Genomic DNA, 16,202 nt, shown 5'->3' with positions numbered 1-16,202 from the left:
CGCGGCGGCTTCGCAGCGGCGGGGGACACACGGGCCGGGCCGCCCTCCGCGCCGCGCTCGCCCTCTCCGCGCCGCTGCTGAATAATTCATGGCGCGGCCGCCGGCTTCCGGTGACCGTCCGCACCCCGCAACGCGCCCGACGGCCCGGCGCTGGAAGTTCGGGCCAGCGGAGCCCGGCCGCCAGCCCCGGGATGCACGTGAACTTGGAGAAAGTCGCGGGGCGCGCCGGCGCGGACCTCCGCTGCAGGGCGTGGGCGTCCCCGGCCCCGCGCGCTTTCGTTTTCGTCCGGGACAAAGGTCCCTCGCGGCGCAGGTCGCGGACGTGGAGATCGTGTCCTGCGGGCCACTCTGCGGGGAGGTCCGGTCGTTCAACACAGGGAAGCCGGAGCCAGGAGAAGTGGAGCAGCGCGGTCCGAGGCGCGGTGCGGGACCAGGGGAGTGGGGCCTGGCCGTGCGCTTCGCCCGCGCCGTCCCGGAGCTGTCCCACCCTGCCAAGAGTTGTGGGAGATGGCACCGCTTTGCTCTCTGCCCTTTCGCCGCGTGAAGGAGAGAATCACTTGGAACCCACGACTCAGACCGATGGCCGAGGGCCTGTGCAGCCGTGGGCACGATAGCGCAACGCCGGCTGCGTCCGGGCGCGTCCCTCCGGCAAGGGCAGAGCGCCCCTGTCTCGATTGGGTTCACTCTCGATTCTTGAGGCCGGTAAGTGCATTTCTCACTTTCGCTACTTAGTGAATATTTAAATATTAATGAAGGGATTTCTAAGAAGAGCCCTTCTGTAGGGCAGGCCTTCCACAGACCAGGGGACCCGGGAAGGAGGTTGTTCTTGAACCTGAAGCCGCACCAGCTTGCAAGAACTCCATGGCCGTCATTAAAATTCTGGAACTTGGAATTTGTGAAATACAGCTTCCGATCTCAGGTGTGTGCCGGCCATTTGCCAGAGAGAATTTTGTTGAACACATAAAATACCGTTAGCAGGCATCTTACGTAGAATAGAAGGAAAGAGAACACATCTGTTTTTAGATTAGATGTGTTCGGAAAGGTTAATTGGAAGCTACAGTCCAGCAGTGCTTCTTATTTTTTTCTGCTGGTCAGGCATTTATGGAGAGCTGGTTTAGGGCGGCCCTCGGTCAAGCACTGGCCGATTGGGCCGGTGGAGTGAAAGCCCTGTGCGTGGAAGCTGCTGTTTATGGTGGCATAAAACGAAAAACAACTCATAACTTTTCATAATAAATCCCCCTTTATAGGTGGGTCACATACGGGCCCAGCCGGCAGCCCTGGGGAATTTGTGGGGAGCAAGAAAGGGGGTGGAGGAATGCACATTGGCCGTAATTACAGGGTTTTAAGGTAACACTGAAATTAATTTCTTCAGAGTTGGGCTTCAGAGGCCAAGGCAGTCTCTGCACGCCAGCACTGTGTTCACTTTATTTTAGTTTGTTGGTTCTAGCTATTTGGGATTTTCAAATGCTTGTTTGTACTTGCGTGTACCTATCCTGTTAAAATGAAACCTGTAACTGGGGGGGGGGTTAACCCGGTTTTTGATATGATCATATCGCAGGTGTGATTTCCCCTTTACTCTCCCCCATCTTATTGATGTGGTTTGGACAACCTTGCTGGGTGCCTTGACCACAAAATAATGGGGAGGGGGGCCTGTTTCCATAACACCCCGGAGTGTGAGCTGGCACTCGGAGGCTGTGTTTCCGGGAACGTGGACAGAGGCCTGAGTAGCCCAGGCCTGCCTCATGCCTTCCTCTCCCCGGGCTGCCTGGTTTCCAGATCTGAGGGGAGAACCCAGAGGGACAAGGAGACCACTTCAATAAGGTCTTGCCCACCCGGCACCGAGGCTGAAAGTTTGCTTCGTACTGTAGAGCTATCCTCGCCATCTTTTTTTGCTAGGCCATCCTCTGCTCCCTCGGTCCCCTGTTTTACATTTGTATTTATGACTTTATCAGAGGCAGTTAGCAGACATGAAACCCGGGGGTGGGACATTGGGGAGTGATCTCAGAAACCGGGGCGCAGCTGCGGAAGGCATGCCAGTTCGGCCGCGAGCTGCTGCTTGCCGTGGCATTGGCGGTGACGGGTTAGTAATTACGGAAAGCCCAGCTTCTGTCGGGGCCTTGCCTGTAAAATGCGGGAGACGTTTTCCCAGGTCCACAGATGACCCCCGTAACATAGCACACGATGGGCAGGGATGGTGTGGCGTTCTGCTCAGACTGTCGGGAATCCCCCAGGATTAAAACAGACCCCGAAACAGGGGGCATGGGTTGCTCCCTCTCCGCGGGCCTATGGGCCATATGCTGGGAGCTGGGCAAGGCCTGAGCATCCAAGGGCCACTCAGTGGGGGGTTGCTGTTCGTCACAGCTCCAGAGGTCCGTCGCCTGCCCCGTGTGTGCCCCGGGCAAAGGGAATGTGATGGGGCTGAGAGTCCACTGCCAACATCGGGGCCTGCCCCGCAGACAGAGGCCCTGCCTCGGCACCAAGCCATCCTGTCCTGCCGTCGTCCTGTCCTTAGAGCCAGCCCAGTTCCACTGGAGACTCCCAGTGGAGACCCGGGTCCCGCCAGGGGCTTCTTACTATGTAGGGATGTCTCACCCGGATAAAAATGTATTTTTGAGGACGAGGACACAAGACGAGGTTCGGAAAACGAAACTGGCGCATGTCTGGTTTTTGTCACTCTGGATTTAAGGGAAAGAATGTGCTAAGCAGGGGACAGGGTCTTGTGGACCGGGGCGGGCTGGCGGGAGGACGGCCTTCGTGTTCTTGCTTTTGTTTTCAACCAGGGCCGGGCCCGGCGTGGCCCCTGGCCTGCACTGGGGCCTTGCCGTGCCCCGCCTCTGGCCACTTGAGGCCCCCGATTCTGGCCTGGGCGTCTCCAGGGTGTGGGTGAAGCTGGCTGCCCAGGTCTCACACGCCGCCTGAACAGGTGCAGACAACATCTTGCTTGGCTCCACGGAAACAGCAGGGAGCTTTGCGGCGGGGCTGCTTTCGGGTCCCTGTGGCCACCGTGGATGACGCCGTGCACGGCGTGGACGAGGCCTGACCGGAAGGCAGAAGGTGGGGCCCAGGGAGGGGCCAGAGGGCTTTGCCCACCCTGACGGTCACCCTGCCTGGGTGGGTGCTCCTTGGTGTCCGGGGAAACCGACACGTGCCCCAAGCGGGGGATGGTGCTCGGGAAGGGAAGGAGGCCCCAGAGGCCGGGCAGGAAAACATCTTAAAAGCATCACACCTGGCTGTTGTCGGGCTGGGAGGGTGTATCTGCATGTCTGGGGAGAACAGAGAATGCCCTTGCGGAAATCCCGTGAAGGGGGGCTGTCCTAGCTCACGTCCAGGCAGCTCCCATCCGGCCCCCACCCCAGGCTCACCATGAGACCCTGGACAAGTGGCATCACCTCCCGGCACTGCACCCCAAGCTCTAGAGCAAAAATAAGAATCCCAGCCTCAGAGGGTGATTCGGAAGTTTCAGACAACATTATTTCCACAGACCACGGTTCCTGGCACGTGGCAGGGACGTCATAAATGGCTGTTGTAATTGTTTTCGTTGTAAATAGTAATCGCCATTTTTATTGCTAGTCATTATTATATTTTTGAGTTTCTAAGAAGCAGGGAACCTAGTTTTGGTTTCATTACAAAGGACACCTGAGAGTTTACCATCCCCACCCCCCCCAGGTGGTAGCGAAAGTGAACCTTGATCTTTTCAACACAGAGTGTCAGGAACTTGCAAAGCCAGGGCTTCCCTTATCCCAGGGACTTGGCTTAGGGACGTGCTTACGGAGGAGGTGCCCCTTCCTCGGCACCTAGGAAGTCGAGACCTCCCCAATGATGGCACCCGAGGAGCCCACCTGGGCGCTGGCCCCAGGGGGCTGACCAGGGCAAGACAAGGGCAAGGCATCGTGACTCAGGGGTCCAGAGTGGCCCAGCCCAGCCGCCAGCCTCCTTGCGGGCAATGCAGGTAGCAGTTGGATGGGAGGGTTTCACCACTCTGACGAGCTAATTGTTCTTTGGCCCCATACCAGCGAACGTTTACCAAAACGCTTGCTTTGGGAGAATTTTCTCTCTTAGCTGATCGTCCAGGAAGACCCAGCAAGATTGCCCTTTCTCAAAACATCTTGTTGGAACAAGAAAGAACCCCAGATGGCACCAGCCGTGCTTTCTGATGTTATGGAGCTGAGGAGGGAGAAAAAGCAACAATTGTCTCTGGGCAAAGACAATGGACCTTTTATATGAAATATTTATTTTCAGGGCTGACCAGTGTCCCGTTGGCTGGGCCAGTGGAGCGCCAGTGTCTGAGCATCACAGGTCCTGAGAACTCAGTCAGGGATGAGATTTACAGAAAAGGAAAAAAAGGAAGTCCCCTGACCTGTGGTTCTTGGGAAATTTCAGTGGGAATGTCTGGCTTTTTTTTTTTTTTTTTTTTTTAATCGAGTGGAGTTTAAACTTTCACAAGTTTATTTTTTCTTCCTCTGTGATTTCTTCTGCAAGGCCACAGGGGCATGTTGGCAAGCATTGGAAAGGTAGCCAGGTTTTGGATCGTGGGCTGGATGGAGCCTCCCTCGGGCCAGACCTGGTCGGCCTTTGTCTGCCGGGAGATGGCAGAATGGAAGTGAGACAAACTCACTTTGTCGGAGTTTAAGAAGAGGAAGGGTCTGTCCCCAGGGGGTGGGGGGAAAGCCACCAAGAGCAATTGGGGACAATATTTGTGATTCTCTGGTGTCCTTCACTCCTCCCCTAATCCTGTTCTCCGATGAACTTGGGATCTGGCCTGACTTGGCGAAGCCACACGTGGTCTCTCGAACACCCTTCTAGCTGGACAAGCCTGGCGGCCCAGAGTTGAGCCGGATGGACATTTTCTGAAGAAATAGAAGGAACAGGATTTTACTCTGAGGTCTTCTTAGGAGCCACCTCCACCTTCCCCGCTCTGTGGCCGCTGGTGGTGCTACAGCTGCCGACCCTGGCTGCCGACCCAAGGTCCAGCTTCAGTGCAGCCAGGAAGGCGCCCTGGGAAGCAAGGCCTGGATCCCAGGCTCACGTTAGGGACTCCGGGAGGAACTGATCAGGCTGGGGCTCGTGATGGAAACATCGGAGAATCAGTCTTCCTGGCGTTGGGAAGGCCGTGGCGGACAATCGGCCGAGACCCGCCCCCCACCAGCTTAGGGGGTCCTCAGACTGGTAGGTGGAGGACAGAAGAGGGAGTGGCCCCGATCAGGGTGGACGAAGACGGGCCCCTCCCTGTCAGGCTTCCCCTTTGCCCCAAAGACTTTGTTGGCAAATTATAATATCTGGCTTCAAAAATGAGGTTTTGTTTTTTAAATTGACGTTGCATCTTTAAAAAAACAAAAGTCCTGGAACCTCTTAGCTGTGGTGTGTTTCACCTTCTGCATTAACCGCCCCCCCAAAAAAAATGCTATGAAGAGAGTTCTCTTTGAGGGGTAACCGTAACAGCCTCTGAGGCCACGAGTAGAGTTGGTAAAATTGAAATGGAAAAGACTGAAATCTCCTGACAGGCAGAACAACCGTAAAACACAAGCTTTCATTTACTGGGTTTTTTGTTTGTTTGTTTGTTTGAATGGAGAGGGGTTTGAAAGTAAAATGCTGCAAAGTCTCACTGTGAAATTTTGGACGGGAAACTTGTTTCAGTCCGTATTCAGGAGTCTTGCCTTTAGGGATGGCTCAGAATCCGTGTGGATGGATAAATCGGGCACCTCTGCAAACGGCCGGCCAGGCCCACTGTTGAATCAGTGGCTAAGAGGTTTTCTGAGTAGATATATGACCCCAGAGGTGATGGTTATTATTGCTGAATGAGCCTGGTAGTTGTGGTGAGAAAATGTGTGCATGGGACGTACAAAGTAAAGGCCAAATTTTCTTTTTCTGTTTTTGGAGTAATAGAATTTCCCCTTAAGATGAAAAACAAGAATGTTGTCCCTGTTGCCCCGGTTTCTAAAGGCAGGACTGGGTTTTTCTGTGAATCGCCCTTCCTTTAATTCTAGGATTTCACATGGTTAGGGAGAGCATTTAGCTGAAATATTTACCTGCTGATTTGGGGCTCTTAAATCTAGATTCGTCTTTCATGTGTTTAAGAGCGATATTTACATTCAAATCAGCCTTTTATAATTACATTTTAAATTATAATGAAATGATGGAGCCGGGGCTTCAGTCTTCCATATGTTTTAACGGTAAGAGACGCCCTGGTGGGTTGCATATCACATCACCAGCCCTGGGCTCCAAGCAGGCATGAACAGGCACCAGACGCGCAGGTGCCGGCCTGCAGGGCCACATGTGTGTCCTGAGGATGTCAGGGTCCATGCGTGTCACCTGCGGAGCCCTCCCCGCCCTGCCAGGAGGAGAAGGGCTTGTGGATGGGGATTCTGGCCCCGGCACTGTGGCATGGCTGCCAAACCTCACAGCATGCAGTGCATCCGAGAAGGGCCTGGTCTGGGCCTGGATACCCCTCCGCCCTGGCTGATGTCTTGTGTCCCGGACCCCACGCTGGCCCGCAGGCCTTGGGGCGGAGGCCTTTATCTCCTGGGCAGCCAGCTGGGCACAGCAGCGGCCACTTCTGGTTGTGGTGATAGTGTGTGGTGTGTGTGTGTGTGTGAGTGTGTGTGTGTGTGTGTGTGTGTGTGTCGGGGAGGCCGGGTGAGAGAGGGTGCCCACCTCCTCCTTTCAGGGCGGCCCCCAAACGGCCCCGCAGTTTTCAGTGGCTTTCCGCATGGATCATGGGGGACCCTCTCCTCCCGGGGCCAGGCTGTTGGCAGCCGTGCCAAGCCGTTCCTGGAATGGAATTCCCAGCGTTCCTGGTCGGGCGCGTGGCATCGGAATCCTACCTGCTTTGTCTCTGGCATCAGCTGGTGAGCTAGTCACGTGGCCTGCTTTGGGTATGGCCGTCTCTGCACAGGCATAAAGCAGTATTAAAATAAAACGTACTCCAGGCAGCCGGAGCGCGGGGGGGAGCTCCCAGCCACAGAAAGGCCCGTAAGCCGGGGAGCAACCCAGGGCCCACGAGCGAACCCTGGCTCGGCGGCCCAGCCTCGGTCACTCCATGCGGTCCCTTCCACCCCCAGAGCTGGCCCTGCCTGCCCGGGGACCCTGCCCACACTGGCAGCCTTGTGGCTCACCCTGCACAGGGACAGCCAGGCGGTCATCGCCTCCGCTCCTGGCCACAGAAAGGGCCGATGGAGAGACCTGGGCAGGCTGGCCAAGCGGCCATAGCCCGTGCCTGCAGGAGAGGGCCGCCGGGTCCGATAAATCTTCAAGTGAGAGTGCCTGGGTTAGAACCTCAAGCCCAGTGACCCAGGCCAGGCACGGGTCACCTTTCCTCGCTGTGGTGGAGGACTTGCCTCGGTGAAACTGGTGGATTTGTGACGGTCTGAATGGGGTGTGGTGATGGGCCTGGAGCCCGACCCCGGGCCCCTCGCCGCGGCCTGGCTGTGTGCATTTTTCATTGTGTCATCACAGCAGCCCTGAGTGGCTGGAGCTGAGACCCCTGTCCCGTGTACTCATGGGGAAACTGAGGCCGGGAGAGGTGGCGTGGCTTGCCCGGGGTTAGGTGGCCGCTTGGACCCAAGGCTGGGTTCAAGCTAGTGGTCCGGCTCTCGAGCCTGACGGCATAACCTCCCAGGGCATCGGCTAGAGTGGGCTCGCTCCAGGGGATCCCGGGGAGCACAGCCGGGGTGCTGGCTGCCGCCTGCCCCTCGGCCGGGCCCAGCGTGGGAACAATGTGGCCTCTATCCCCGGAGCAGCCCAGCCAGGCAGGCGGCTCGCAACATGGCGCCCAGGGCCGCGCCGCCTGTCCACGGGGAGGGCTGGCGCCCGGGCCCGGGCCGGCTCCCGGCGTCCTCCTCAGGCCGGCTTCGGTGGTGGGTTTCGGGGTCCGGCCCACCCGCCTCTGCCACGTCTGCCATCCTCCCGGCACCCATGAGCATCTTTCAAAAATTCCCGGTGGGCGGGGCTGAGCCGTAGCGGCCGCCTCTGGCCCCCCCTCCCCGGGCAGCCAGTGCCAGATGAGAGCAGGAGACAAAAGTAGCATTTTCCTCGTCCTCCTGGGCTGGCAGCGGGGCCTCCCCAGCACCACTTGGCTCTGGCAGCCCTGCCTCTGGGTGCCGGGGTGGCCGAGGCCCAGGCCGCGCTGGCCAGGACCGAGGAACCGATGGACGATGGTGGCCAGAGACCAGGCGCCTGAGGGCCTGTTGGACGGGGGCTGGCACCTGGGCACGGCCTGCTGGCCAGCAGCCCCTGCCCTCCTCTGCTTGCCACGGTGACCAGCCGGCCGGGTGAGGGACACCGTTTTCACTTCCTTGCTTTTGAGAACCTCCTCATTCTGCACCTCGGGTAAGTCTCCTTCTTCCCTTCTCTTGTGCTGGAGATAAGCCGAGGGCTCTGCCATCTTGTGCTCAGTGCCTGTTACGTTTCCTTCCCTCTAATTGGTTATCCGAAATTCAAAATTCTATTTCAGACCGCCCCCAGCCCCCCACATCTTCAGTGAAGTGAGCCCTTCCAAAAACTGCAGGGAAAATGCAGCAGCCAGACCCATTTATTTTTAAGATCCAGAGCTACAGGCTTTAGAAATCACAATAAAAATGAATGTTTGTTATTTCACAGTAGCTGCATGTTCAATTATAATTTGAACAAATGTTTCAGGAGGCATTAATAGGCACGGCCTACTCTCTCGTGCTCAGTTATGTCGGTATTTTGGGGGGTGGTCTTATCATCATCACCATTATTATGATTTTAATTTTTGGCGACGCCAGAAGTGGCAGAGGGAAAAACACCAGAAACATCCATGCTCCTCCCAGCAAACTCCTCGGCAGGCAGGGCCAGGCTGGCACACGGGAGGGTGGATTCTGCTTTGAGAAACAGAGGCCCTTTCATTTTGTCCGGCATCTTTAATGCTGCCATGTCCACAGTTGAGCGATCCAGTTTCTTTCTCCCTTTTATTTTATTTTATTTTTGGGGAGGGAGGGGGGATAAAAGGAAGCTCTTTTCGGCTCTCAGCTTCGTGTGGGGAAAATCTTTTAGGTTGTTTTGGGCTTTGTATTTTAAGCACTTATTTAAGCCCGGTTCCTAACCACCCTGCCCACAGACGGCTTCTGGGGTGCGTGTGGGCACGTCCACCAGACCAACCCTCGGGGGCCCTGAGTGGTCCCAGGGCCTGCCTGTGCCCTGATCTCATCCTCGTTTCGCATTTGCAGAGCTGTGGCCCAAGACATCCTGACCATCCAGGGCCTGAACCGTGGCCAGCGGGGCAGGGAGTAGAGTCCCTTGAAGACCTTTGGGTCCCTGGGCCACGCCACCACTGCCGTCTGGGAGCTGGGTTCTGTGGCTGCCTGAGTTTCTCTGTTGGTCCCAGAACCTTTGCATTTAAAAGGTGGGCTTTGCAGGGTTCGGCTCGAGTTCACCTCCACCCTCTGGCAGGCTGACAAAAGCACCGCAGACACGGCCCGGTTTCCCCACGTTTGAGGGTAGCCGCCAGGGTCTTGATTTATGGAAAATGGAAAATCAGGCCCCGAAAGTTCTGAATTGCAACTAAGAGGAAAATTCCCACGTGAATACGTTTTTGTTTTCCTGATTCGGAGGCATCGGGGTCCTGTTTGTGCAGGCCTGAGCAGCTGGCTGGAGCAGACACCACCAAATATTGAGACTGAGCTCAGCGCGCACGAGGAGTATCTGCGCCTGCTTTTGTTCTTAGATTCGACAGCAGTCGATCCTGGAGGATTTGGGGCTGCAGATACAGGCGTATAGAGCAGAGATAATTAAAACATTTTCATGATTATGACAGACACATTCTGCTGCTGCGAGCTGGAAGATCACTCCACCCAAATATTTAGCAAGCACCAAATAAAACACTGGTGACAAAATAAAAGTAATAGAAAAAAACCATGGTTCATCATTTTTAAAGAATTTATCTTTTTAATAGCTGCCCACTCCTCGTTTTTAAAATTTGTATTATAATAAAATTATAGTTTTATTATAATTGATGTAGGTGAATAGGCCTTTAATCCTAAATCCTGAAATGACAGGCAGATTTCCTGAGCATTAACTCGTCTTATTTTTGGACAAGGTAGAGGCAAACAGCATAAAATCAATTAATTTCCATAAATGAGCATTTTCATTCTAAATTAGTATTTTCCACCGAGATTATGTTCAATCTGATGGTTTTAATATGTATGGATAACACATTCTCCAGCATACACCTTATATAGTTGAGATAGTTATATGTGATCAATTATCACCTTCATTTTTTAACTCTGGTAATAATACTTTACCTCCCCCAAATCAGTAAAATTCCACAGAATCTTTTTTTTTTTTTTTTTTTTAAATCAGGCAAAAGTACCAGCATTCTCCATGGCACCCAGTACTTCTCAGCAGTATTTTTTTTTTTTTTTTAAGAAAGTACCACACATAGCAGTTTTCACATCATCGCTTCTATATAAATTCCACTATAGACTGAAATTATACATTCTCACAGCACAGATGGGCTGGTCTGTCATTATGACTGCCGGGTCCTTGTTGGAACACACAGCATATTTCAATTGTGGAGTCGACAATTTCGAAGAACTGAGGTCAAAATAAACAAGTTGCATTCGTGTTTAAAAGCAGTCTTATTAAATGATCTTCCGATCCCCTGAAAAATTTGGTAGCGGAACAACCATCACCTTTATTAAAGGTTAATTTAAAATTTGGTCTTCATCTGCATCTTTTTAAGACTCCAAACGCCCTATGGCAAAGGACCTTAAATGTTCTAATTAATTACCAATTTTTATCTTTTTTGCATCATGAACAGCCTAACACTAGATTTATATGAAAAATTATGGGGTCTGGGACTTCTGATTTTAATATCTTCATAATCTCTGTAGGAAAGACATTAAACCTTTTGTTGTTCTGTGTACTTTCATGAAATTATTTGGAGAAGCTTCTGAAAAATCAGATGATACCTTGCATGGTCTCAAGGTACATTGAAGTCCAAACTGAAAAACAAAATTCAACAGGTAAACTGCAAACACTAGCTATAAACTTAAAAAAATTATCTCGCAAGGTAACGATGCAGAATTTATTGGTCCATATCAACACACGTGAGGGCAGAGCAGTTCTACAGGCACAGTAATTTGCAAACAATGATAACTTTATTTTGTGAATTTGCTCATGTTGTGAGGGAATCGGTTCTGAGGGTTCTTTTTCCGCCCCCTCCCCGTCTTGAAATGGTCACTTCTGCGTGTCTAAGTTATGGATTCAGGCTCTACAGCTCTCAGCCTCCGAGGCCCTTCCTGGCCAGGAGCAGCTTGCCCGAGTGTCTGCCGTGCTGAATGAGAGAAGGGTGCGTCCCTCTGCCGTGTCCTGAATGCGCCCAACACCCTTCCAGTTGTGGAACTTCCAAAGGAGAAGTGCTTTGTTGCGGCTTGTTTATTTTAAGGAATGTACCTGTTGGCGGAGATGCTGGGGAGTAATAGGAAAAGTGAAATGTTGATGAAATTTGCCAGAGCCGTTTGGGAGCTGCTCTCTGTAGCGGCTGTGCTCTCGGATTTTTTAACCACTTCATCCTTTCTGATGTTGGTCTTTGACTCTTGTCTCTGCATCAGAAATGTGTTTATTATCAGCCCGTGAATGTGGCACTGGTCTGGGGCTCTCAATGAGGCACAGTGAAGCATCCCAGCCTTCCCGGGTCAGAGCTTCAGAGCGATGGCGTCAGAGTAACGACAGTGGTGGTGGCAGTGGTAGTCATGACAATACTCTACCGTGTGCTTCGCACCATGCCAGGCTTCTTCGTGTTTGGAAAAGAAGGGTGGGTGGAGGAGAGCATGAGCTCCAGAACGCATGGCTGGGGTTCAAGCTGAGTCATTTTTAGTTGCTGGCTGTGCTGATCAAGGGTGAGCCATTTCACCCCTCTGTGCCTCAGTTTCCTCATCTGTAAAACGGGGACAGCAAGTGCCCCCACCTCACAGTAACACACATAAAGCGCTGGACGCGACCCTTGGTTCATAGAGAGCACCCCATGAATCCTGTTCATCCTCGATTTATTTCTGAGTTTCAGAAATGCCCGCAAGGTGGGGGTCACCATCACCATTCCTCCAGGGGAGGCCCAGAGCCTCAGAGGGTCAACCGTCTGATGATGGTTGGGATGGATTCGAGCCCAGGCCTGCCGCCCTCCAAAGCCTGTGTGCCTTGTGCATTAAGTGATAGTGTGGACACGCGTGTCTACGCAGCAGCCCGATGTGGATGGCGTGCCCTTGCCAGCGTGTGTGCACCCTGACGGTACTGTAACACGTGTGCGCACACGCACGGCTGTCCTGTGCTCCCTGGGCCACCCCGAAGATGCCTGGCCGGGCGTTCCACTGCCCGCTGGATGGGCGGGTCTCCCGGCGCTGGGTGGACAGGCACCCAGGTGCGTGAAGCTGGGCCGGCTGCGCTCTGGGCCTCGGCCAGGCACCCTCGTTCTCCTCAGAGGGGCAGGCCATTCCGGACGCCGGCCATTTGCAGACCCGGAGGACTGGCACCGGGCCTCCAGCCCAGGAGAGGAAATGGCGGCGGGGCAGGCCCAGGACGGGATCGCGGAAGGCAGCCGAGGGCGGGAGCGGCCGGAAGGCCTGGGGTGGGCGCGTCATCGCGCCGGCACCCTCCTCCGGGGGCAGAGCCAGCCTTCCGTGCAGGTCTGCATGTGTGTGCACACGTGTGTGCGTGCGCCTGCGTGCCAGGCTCGGGCCCCGCAGCCGCACACCCGGGAGCCTGAGCAGGCCGTTCCCCCCACCCCAGGAACACGGCGGGGGCTGGCCGGGAGGTTTGATGAGACGGCGTGAACCCCCAGCCCACCTTTGGGCAAACAAGGCCTCGATGAGGATGGTTCTTACTGCCAGGCCTTGGTGCTTCATCTTCAAAGTGGGGCGACAGCGTCGGCCTCGGGGCGCGGTCAGACGCGGCAAGTGGGAGCCTGTCTGGAGGCCGGGCGGCTGGCCTGTTTCGTCCTTCGCTGTGGCCTCGAGGGAAGAGCCCGGAGGCCTGGGCGCCCAGGTGAGCTGCCTGCCCCTCTCGGCCTCGGTTTCCCCGCCCGTGAGGCAGAGGGTAAGTCCTACCCACAGGTTTCTCATGGAGGAAAACGACGTCACCTGCCATTGACGGAAGCAGGTGTGGGGGTTCCGGGAAGAGGGTCCTGCCTTGGATCCCTGTGACTCTCGGGGGACTCGATGGGACACAGAAGCTGGGCCCCCAACCCCAGAAGGGAGCCGGGGGTGGCTCCGGGGGTCCTGGCTGCTGCAGCGTGTGCGCGGGAACCTCTGGCCCAGTTTCCTGGGCGCCGGCCCCGCCCCGGGATTCCTGCGGTGGGTGTGCCCGCGCTTCCGGCCGCCGTGGGCGGAGGGATCCTGGGGGCAGGCGGCCAGTTCCCGCCGTCCCGCCCGCCAGAGCCTCCCAGTTGTGCTGCTTCCTTCAACTCGATGGGACAGGGGTCCCACCTGAGCCCGCCGCGCGGGGTCCAGGCTAGCGGGCCCCCACCGTGGCGGCCGAGGCCTCCAGCGGCTGCGTAGGGGGCTCGGGGTGTGGAGAGGGTGCCCTCCGGCCGGCGCTCAGCTTCGGGCCTGGTGCCCCTGCCCGGCCCGTGACCAATGCCAGCGGCCCGTGACCAATGCCAGCGGGAGGCCCGGGGAGACAACTTCCAGGTGGTGACTCCTGGGCCCGGCAGCGTGGCCGGCCACCACGGCCCCCAGCCGCGGCGGTGCCACGAGGGACAGGCGTGTCCTGCAGTCAGTGTCCAGCTGCCGGGGGAGGGGTGAGTGAGACCGGCTGGGGCAGGACCAGCGGGGGGACCCGAGTGGCAGAAATCCCCTGCCTTGGCCCGCTGGAGAGAGGCGGGGGCCGCACTCGTCTCCCCCATGGGAGGCCAGCCGATGTCCGATATTGCAAACAGGACTCGGCTCCCTGGGGTTGCGGGGAGCTGACCTTCGTTGACCTACTAAGTGCTAGGCCCAGGGCTGAGTACTTCTTTTTGTTTTCATTTTTTCTTTATTTTTTGGCCGCACCACGTGGCATGCAGTATCTTAGTTCCCCGACCAGGGATCGAATCTGCGCCCCCTGCAGTGGAAGCGCGGAGTCCCAACCACTGGACCGCCAGGGAAGTCCTCAGGGCCGAGTACTGTAAATCACCTCTTTTTAAACATCCATTTTTAAATTTAATCTGCCCAATTCCATTTTGTTTCAACATCCACTCAGAGCCAGCACGTGCCAGCGCTGTTCTGGTGGCGGAATAGGGCACAGACAAGACTCCCGTGTGGAAGGCGGGTGTGAACGGTTCTCTCTCTGAGAAAACCAAGGCTCAGAGAGGCCAAGGAATGTCGCCAGCGTCGCACAGCTAGCGGGTGACAGAGCCTGCACCCAAACCCAGGTCCGTGACTGCAAGACCCACACTCTCCCCCCCCCCGGCCGGGGAACAGCACGCACAGGATCCCTCACAAATGCTGACCTCGGCGTGCTCTCCGCACAAAGCCATCACCAGGAGCACCTGCCCTTCGGCGTGGAGTTCTGCCCCAAGGGAGAGCCAGGATTTGCCTCCGTCCCTCCCCTCCTGAGGAGCCATAGACTGTGGTGGTTCTGGGGGCCCCCAGGACCCGTCTCTGCCTGGGTTGCTGTTTCTCTAGGATCTCGGGCCTGCCGGTTGGGCTGACGAAGCCCCCTAGCGCCCTCCAGGCCTCTGTGTTTGGAGTGCTGGCCGGGCGTGGCCAGCACGCAGTGTGGCAGCAGGCGATGGGAAGGAGGGAGCCGCGGGTCTTCCTTCCTCTCAGTGTTCCTATGGCCCAGGGTGGGAAAGCGTACGAGGTTGTAGGCCCAGGTGATGTCGGAAGCTCTACAGAGGGCTTAACACTCAGACGCCAGGAGTCAAACCTTCGGGAGATGCTGTAGAAACCCGAAACAGGCAAGACCATTTTGCAGGCTTGAGCGTTCTCAAAACGGTCCTTTCTGCTCTGTGCCAAATCCAGACCCTTCCGTTGTACGGGGAGCCTGCTGTGTAGACCAGGAGCCCAGGGGCTTTCTCAGGTTTTTCTCCTGGGGGCTTGTTGCAGGCACCATTCAGCGTCTGAAGGACCCTGACCTCTCTCCCGTGGAGACGCACTCAACTTATCTTGGGGTCCGTGGACTGGCCGGGAGTTGGGTGTCATCGGCACCTGCTGAGGTCTGCTCCATGGCCGCGTCCCAGGGTGAGGGGGCTCCCACAGGTAAGGGCAGAACAGGGGTGTCGGGGTGCCGTGTGCAGGGCAGGATAAGCTCTTGTGAAAGCAGCTTTCTGCCGGCGAACAGGCGCCCCGTCATGTGTTAGAGACCCCGCCGTCGGTCCCCGTCTGCCCGGCCCCCTGTGTGGTACTCTGTCCCTGATCCTGCAGCTTCCTTGCATCACCGGGTGGGTGGCCCAGCGCCCACGTGATTCTCCAGGGCACCTCTCAGAGAGGTTAGGGAGCCAGCTCTGGGCGGCCCCGGCTTGGGGTGCGGGAGGGGACTGGCGGCACTGTCCAGGGACCAGAGGGGGCAGACCTTGTGGGGTGCCGGGCCCCCAGCTGGAGGGCTAGAGCCGTGAGGGCTAGGGTCTGTCCCCAGCTCCCAGGCAGGGAGGCCGTCACTCAGCAAACGTGGGTGCCCTCCAGGAGGCCCAGGCCCAGGCTGAGATGGTGCGGGTGGGGAACAGACAGTTAGTCTGGAGCGGCCAGTGCGAGTGCCCGAGGAATCCGGGAGGCCCCCTGGAGGTGGCAGACCCGTGGCCCCAGGCTTGTTAGCGAATCCAGCCCCGGGCCTGCCACGTCTCAGGGCCGTGCTGCCAGGCGCCGCCCCTCCCACCGCCCCACGCCAGCCCTGCACAGGCCACATCTGCTGCCGCAGCCCTGCCAGGGCTCCGCCTCCATCCCCATGGAAACCACGGGGACTGGGGGTCCTGCTGCATTTGGCCCGCTGACTGGTTTCCATTAGAGGCAGCCTGCTTTCCTTGAGACTTGCCCCTGAAGTTCAGGGCTCCTCCCAGGGGTTTCTTCCTGCGTTTACTGAGCGCCGGCCTCTCCTGTGCCAGGGCACCCAGTGGTCTAGGCCTGCCCATCCTGGCTGGCATCCCTCAGTGGGGTGAGTGCCCGGAGTCCCACCCAGGGCCGTGGCCGCTCTTGATCTTAACAGGCTGCAGGCTCAGACCTCGTCTCTCCTCACCCAGGACCACCGGACGCTGCACCTGAGTCAGGGGCCCCGGT

The 16,202-nt window shown here is 56.7% G+C and overlaps 1 protein-coding gene across 10 annotated transcripts in view; it reads left to right on the top strand.

Moving 5' to 3' along the window:
- Positions 1 to 116: 116 nt before the first annotated feature.
- LOC112394695 (uncharacterized) overlaps positions 117 to 16,202 on the top strand; it is a 39,438-nt gene continuing 23,352 nt past the window's right edge. For 9 of the 10 annotated variants that reach the window (XR_003002188.1, XM_024737590.1, XM_024737586.1 and 6 more), the window contains exon 1: positions 117 to 702. Coding sequence is in view for 7 of the 10 variants with exons in the window: in XM_024737590.1 (XP_024593358.1) it covers positions 508 to 702 (195 nt within the window). In the remaining 3 variants the exon portion in view is untranslated. Of the gene's footprint in view, positions 703 to 782; positions 920 to 16,202 lie in introns of all 10 variants that reach the window. The other variant, XM_024737591.1, reaches the window with a different exon arrangement.

The sequence above is a fragment of the Neophocaena asiaeorientalis genome, unplaced genomic scaffold, assembly GCF_003031525.2.
Source record: "Neophocaena asiaeorientalis asiaeorientalis breed wild unplaced genomic scaffold, Neophocaena_asiaeorientalis_V1.1 scaffold242, whole genome shotgun sequence".
In the NCBI taxonomy this organism is placed as follows: Eukaryota; Metazoa; Chordata; class Mammalia; order Artiodactyla; family Phocoenidae; genus Neophocaena; species Neophocaena asiaeorientalis.
Note: the sequence above shows the minus strand (reverse complement) of the source record. Positions and strands in the feature narration are given on the sequence as shown.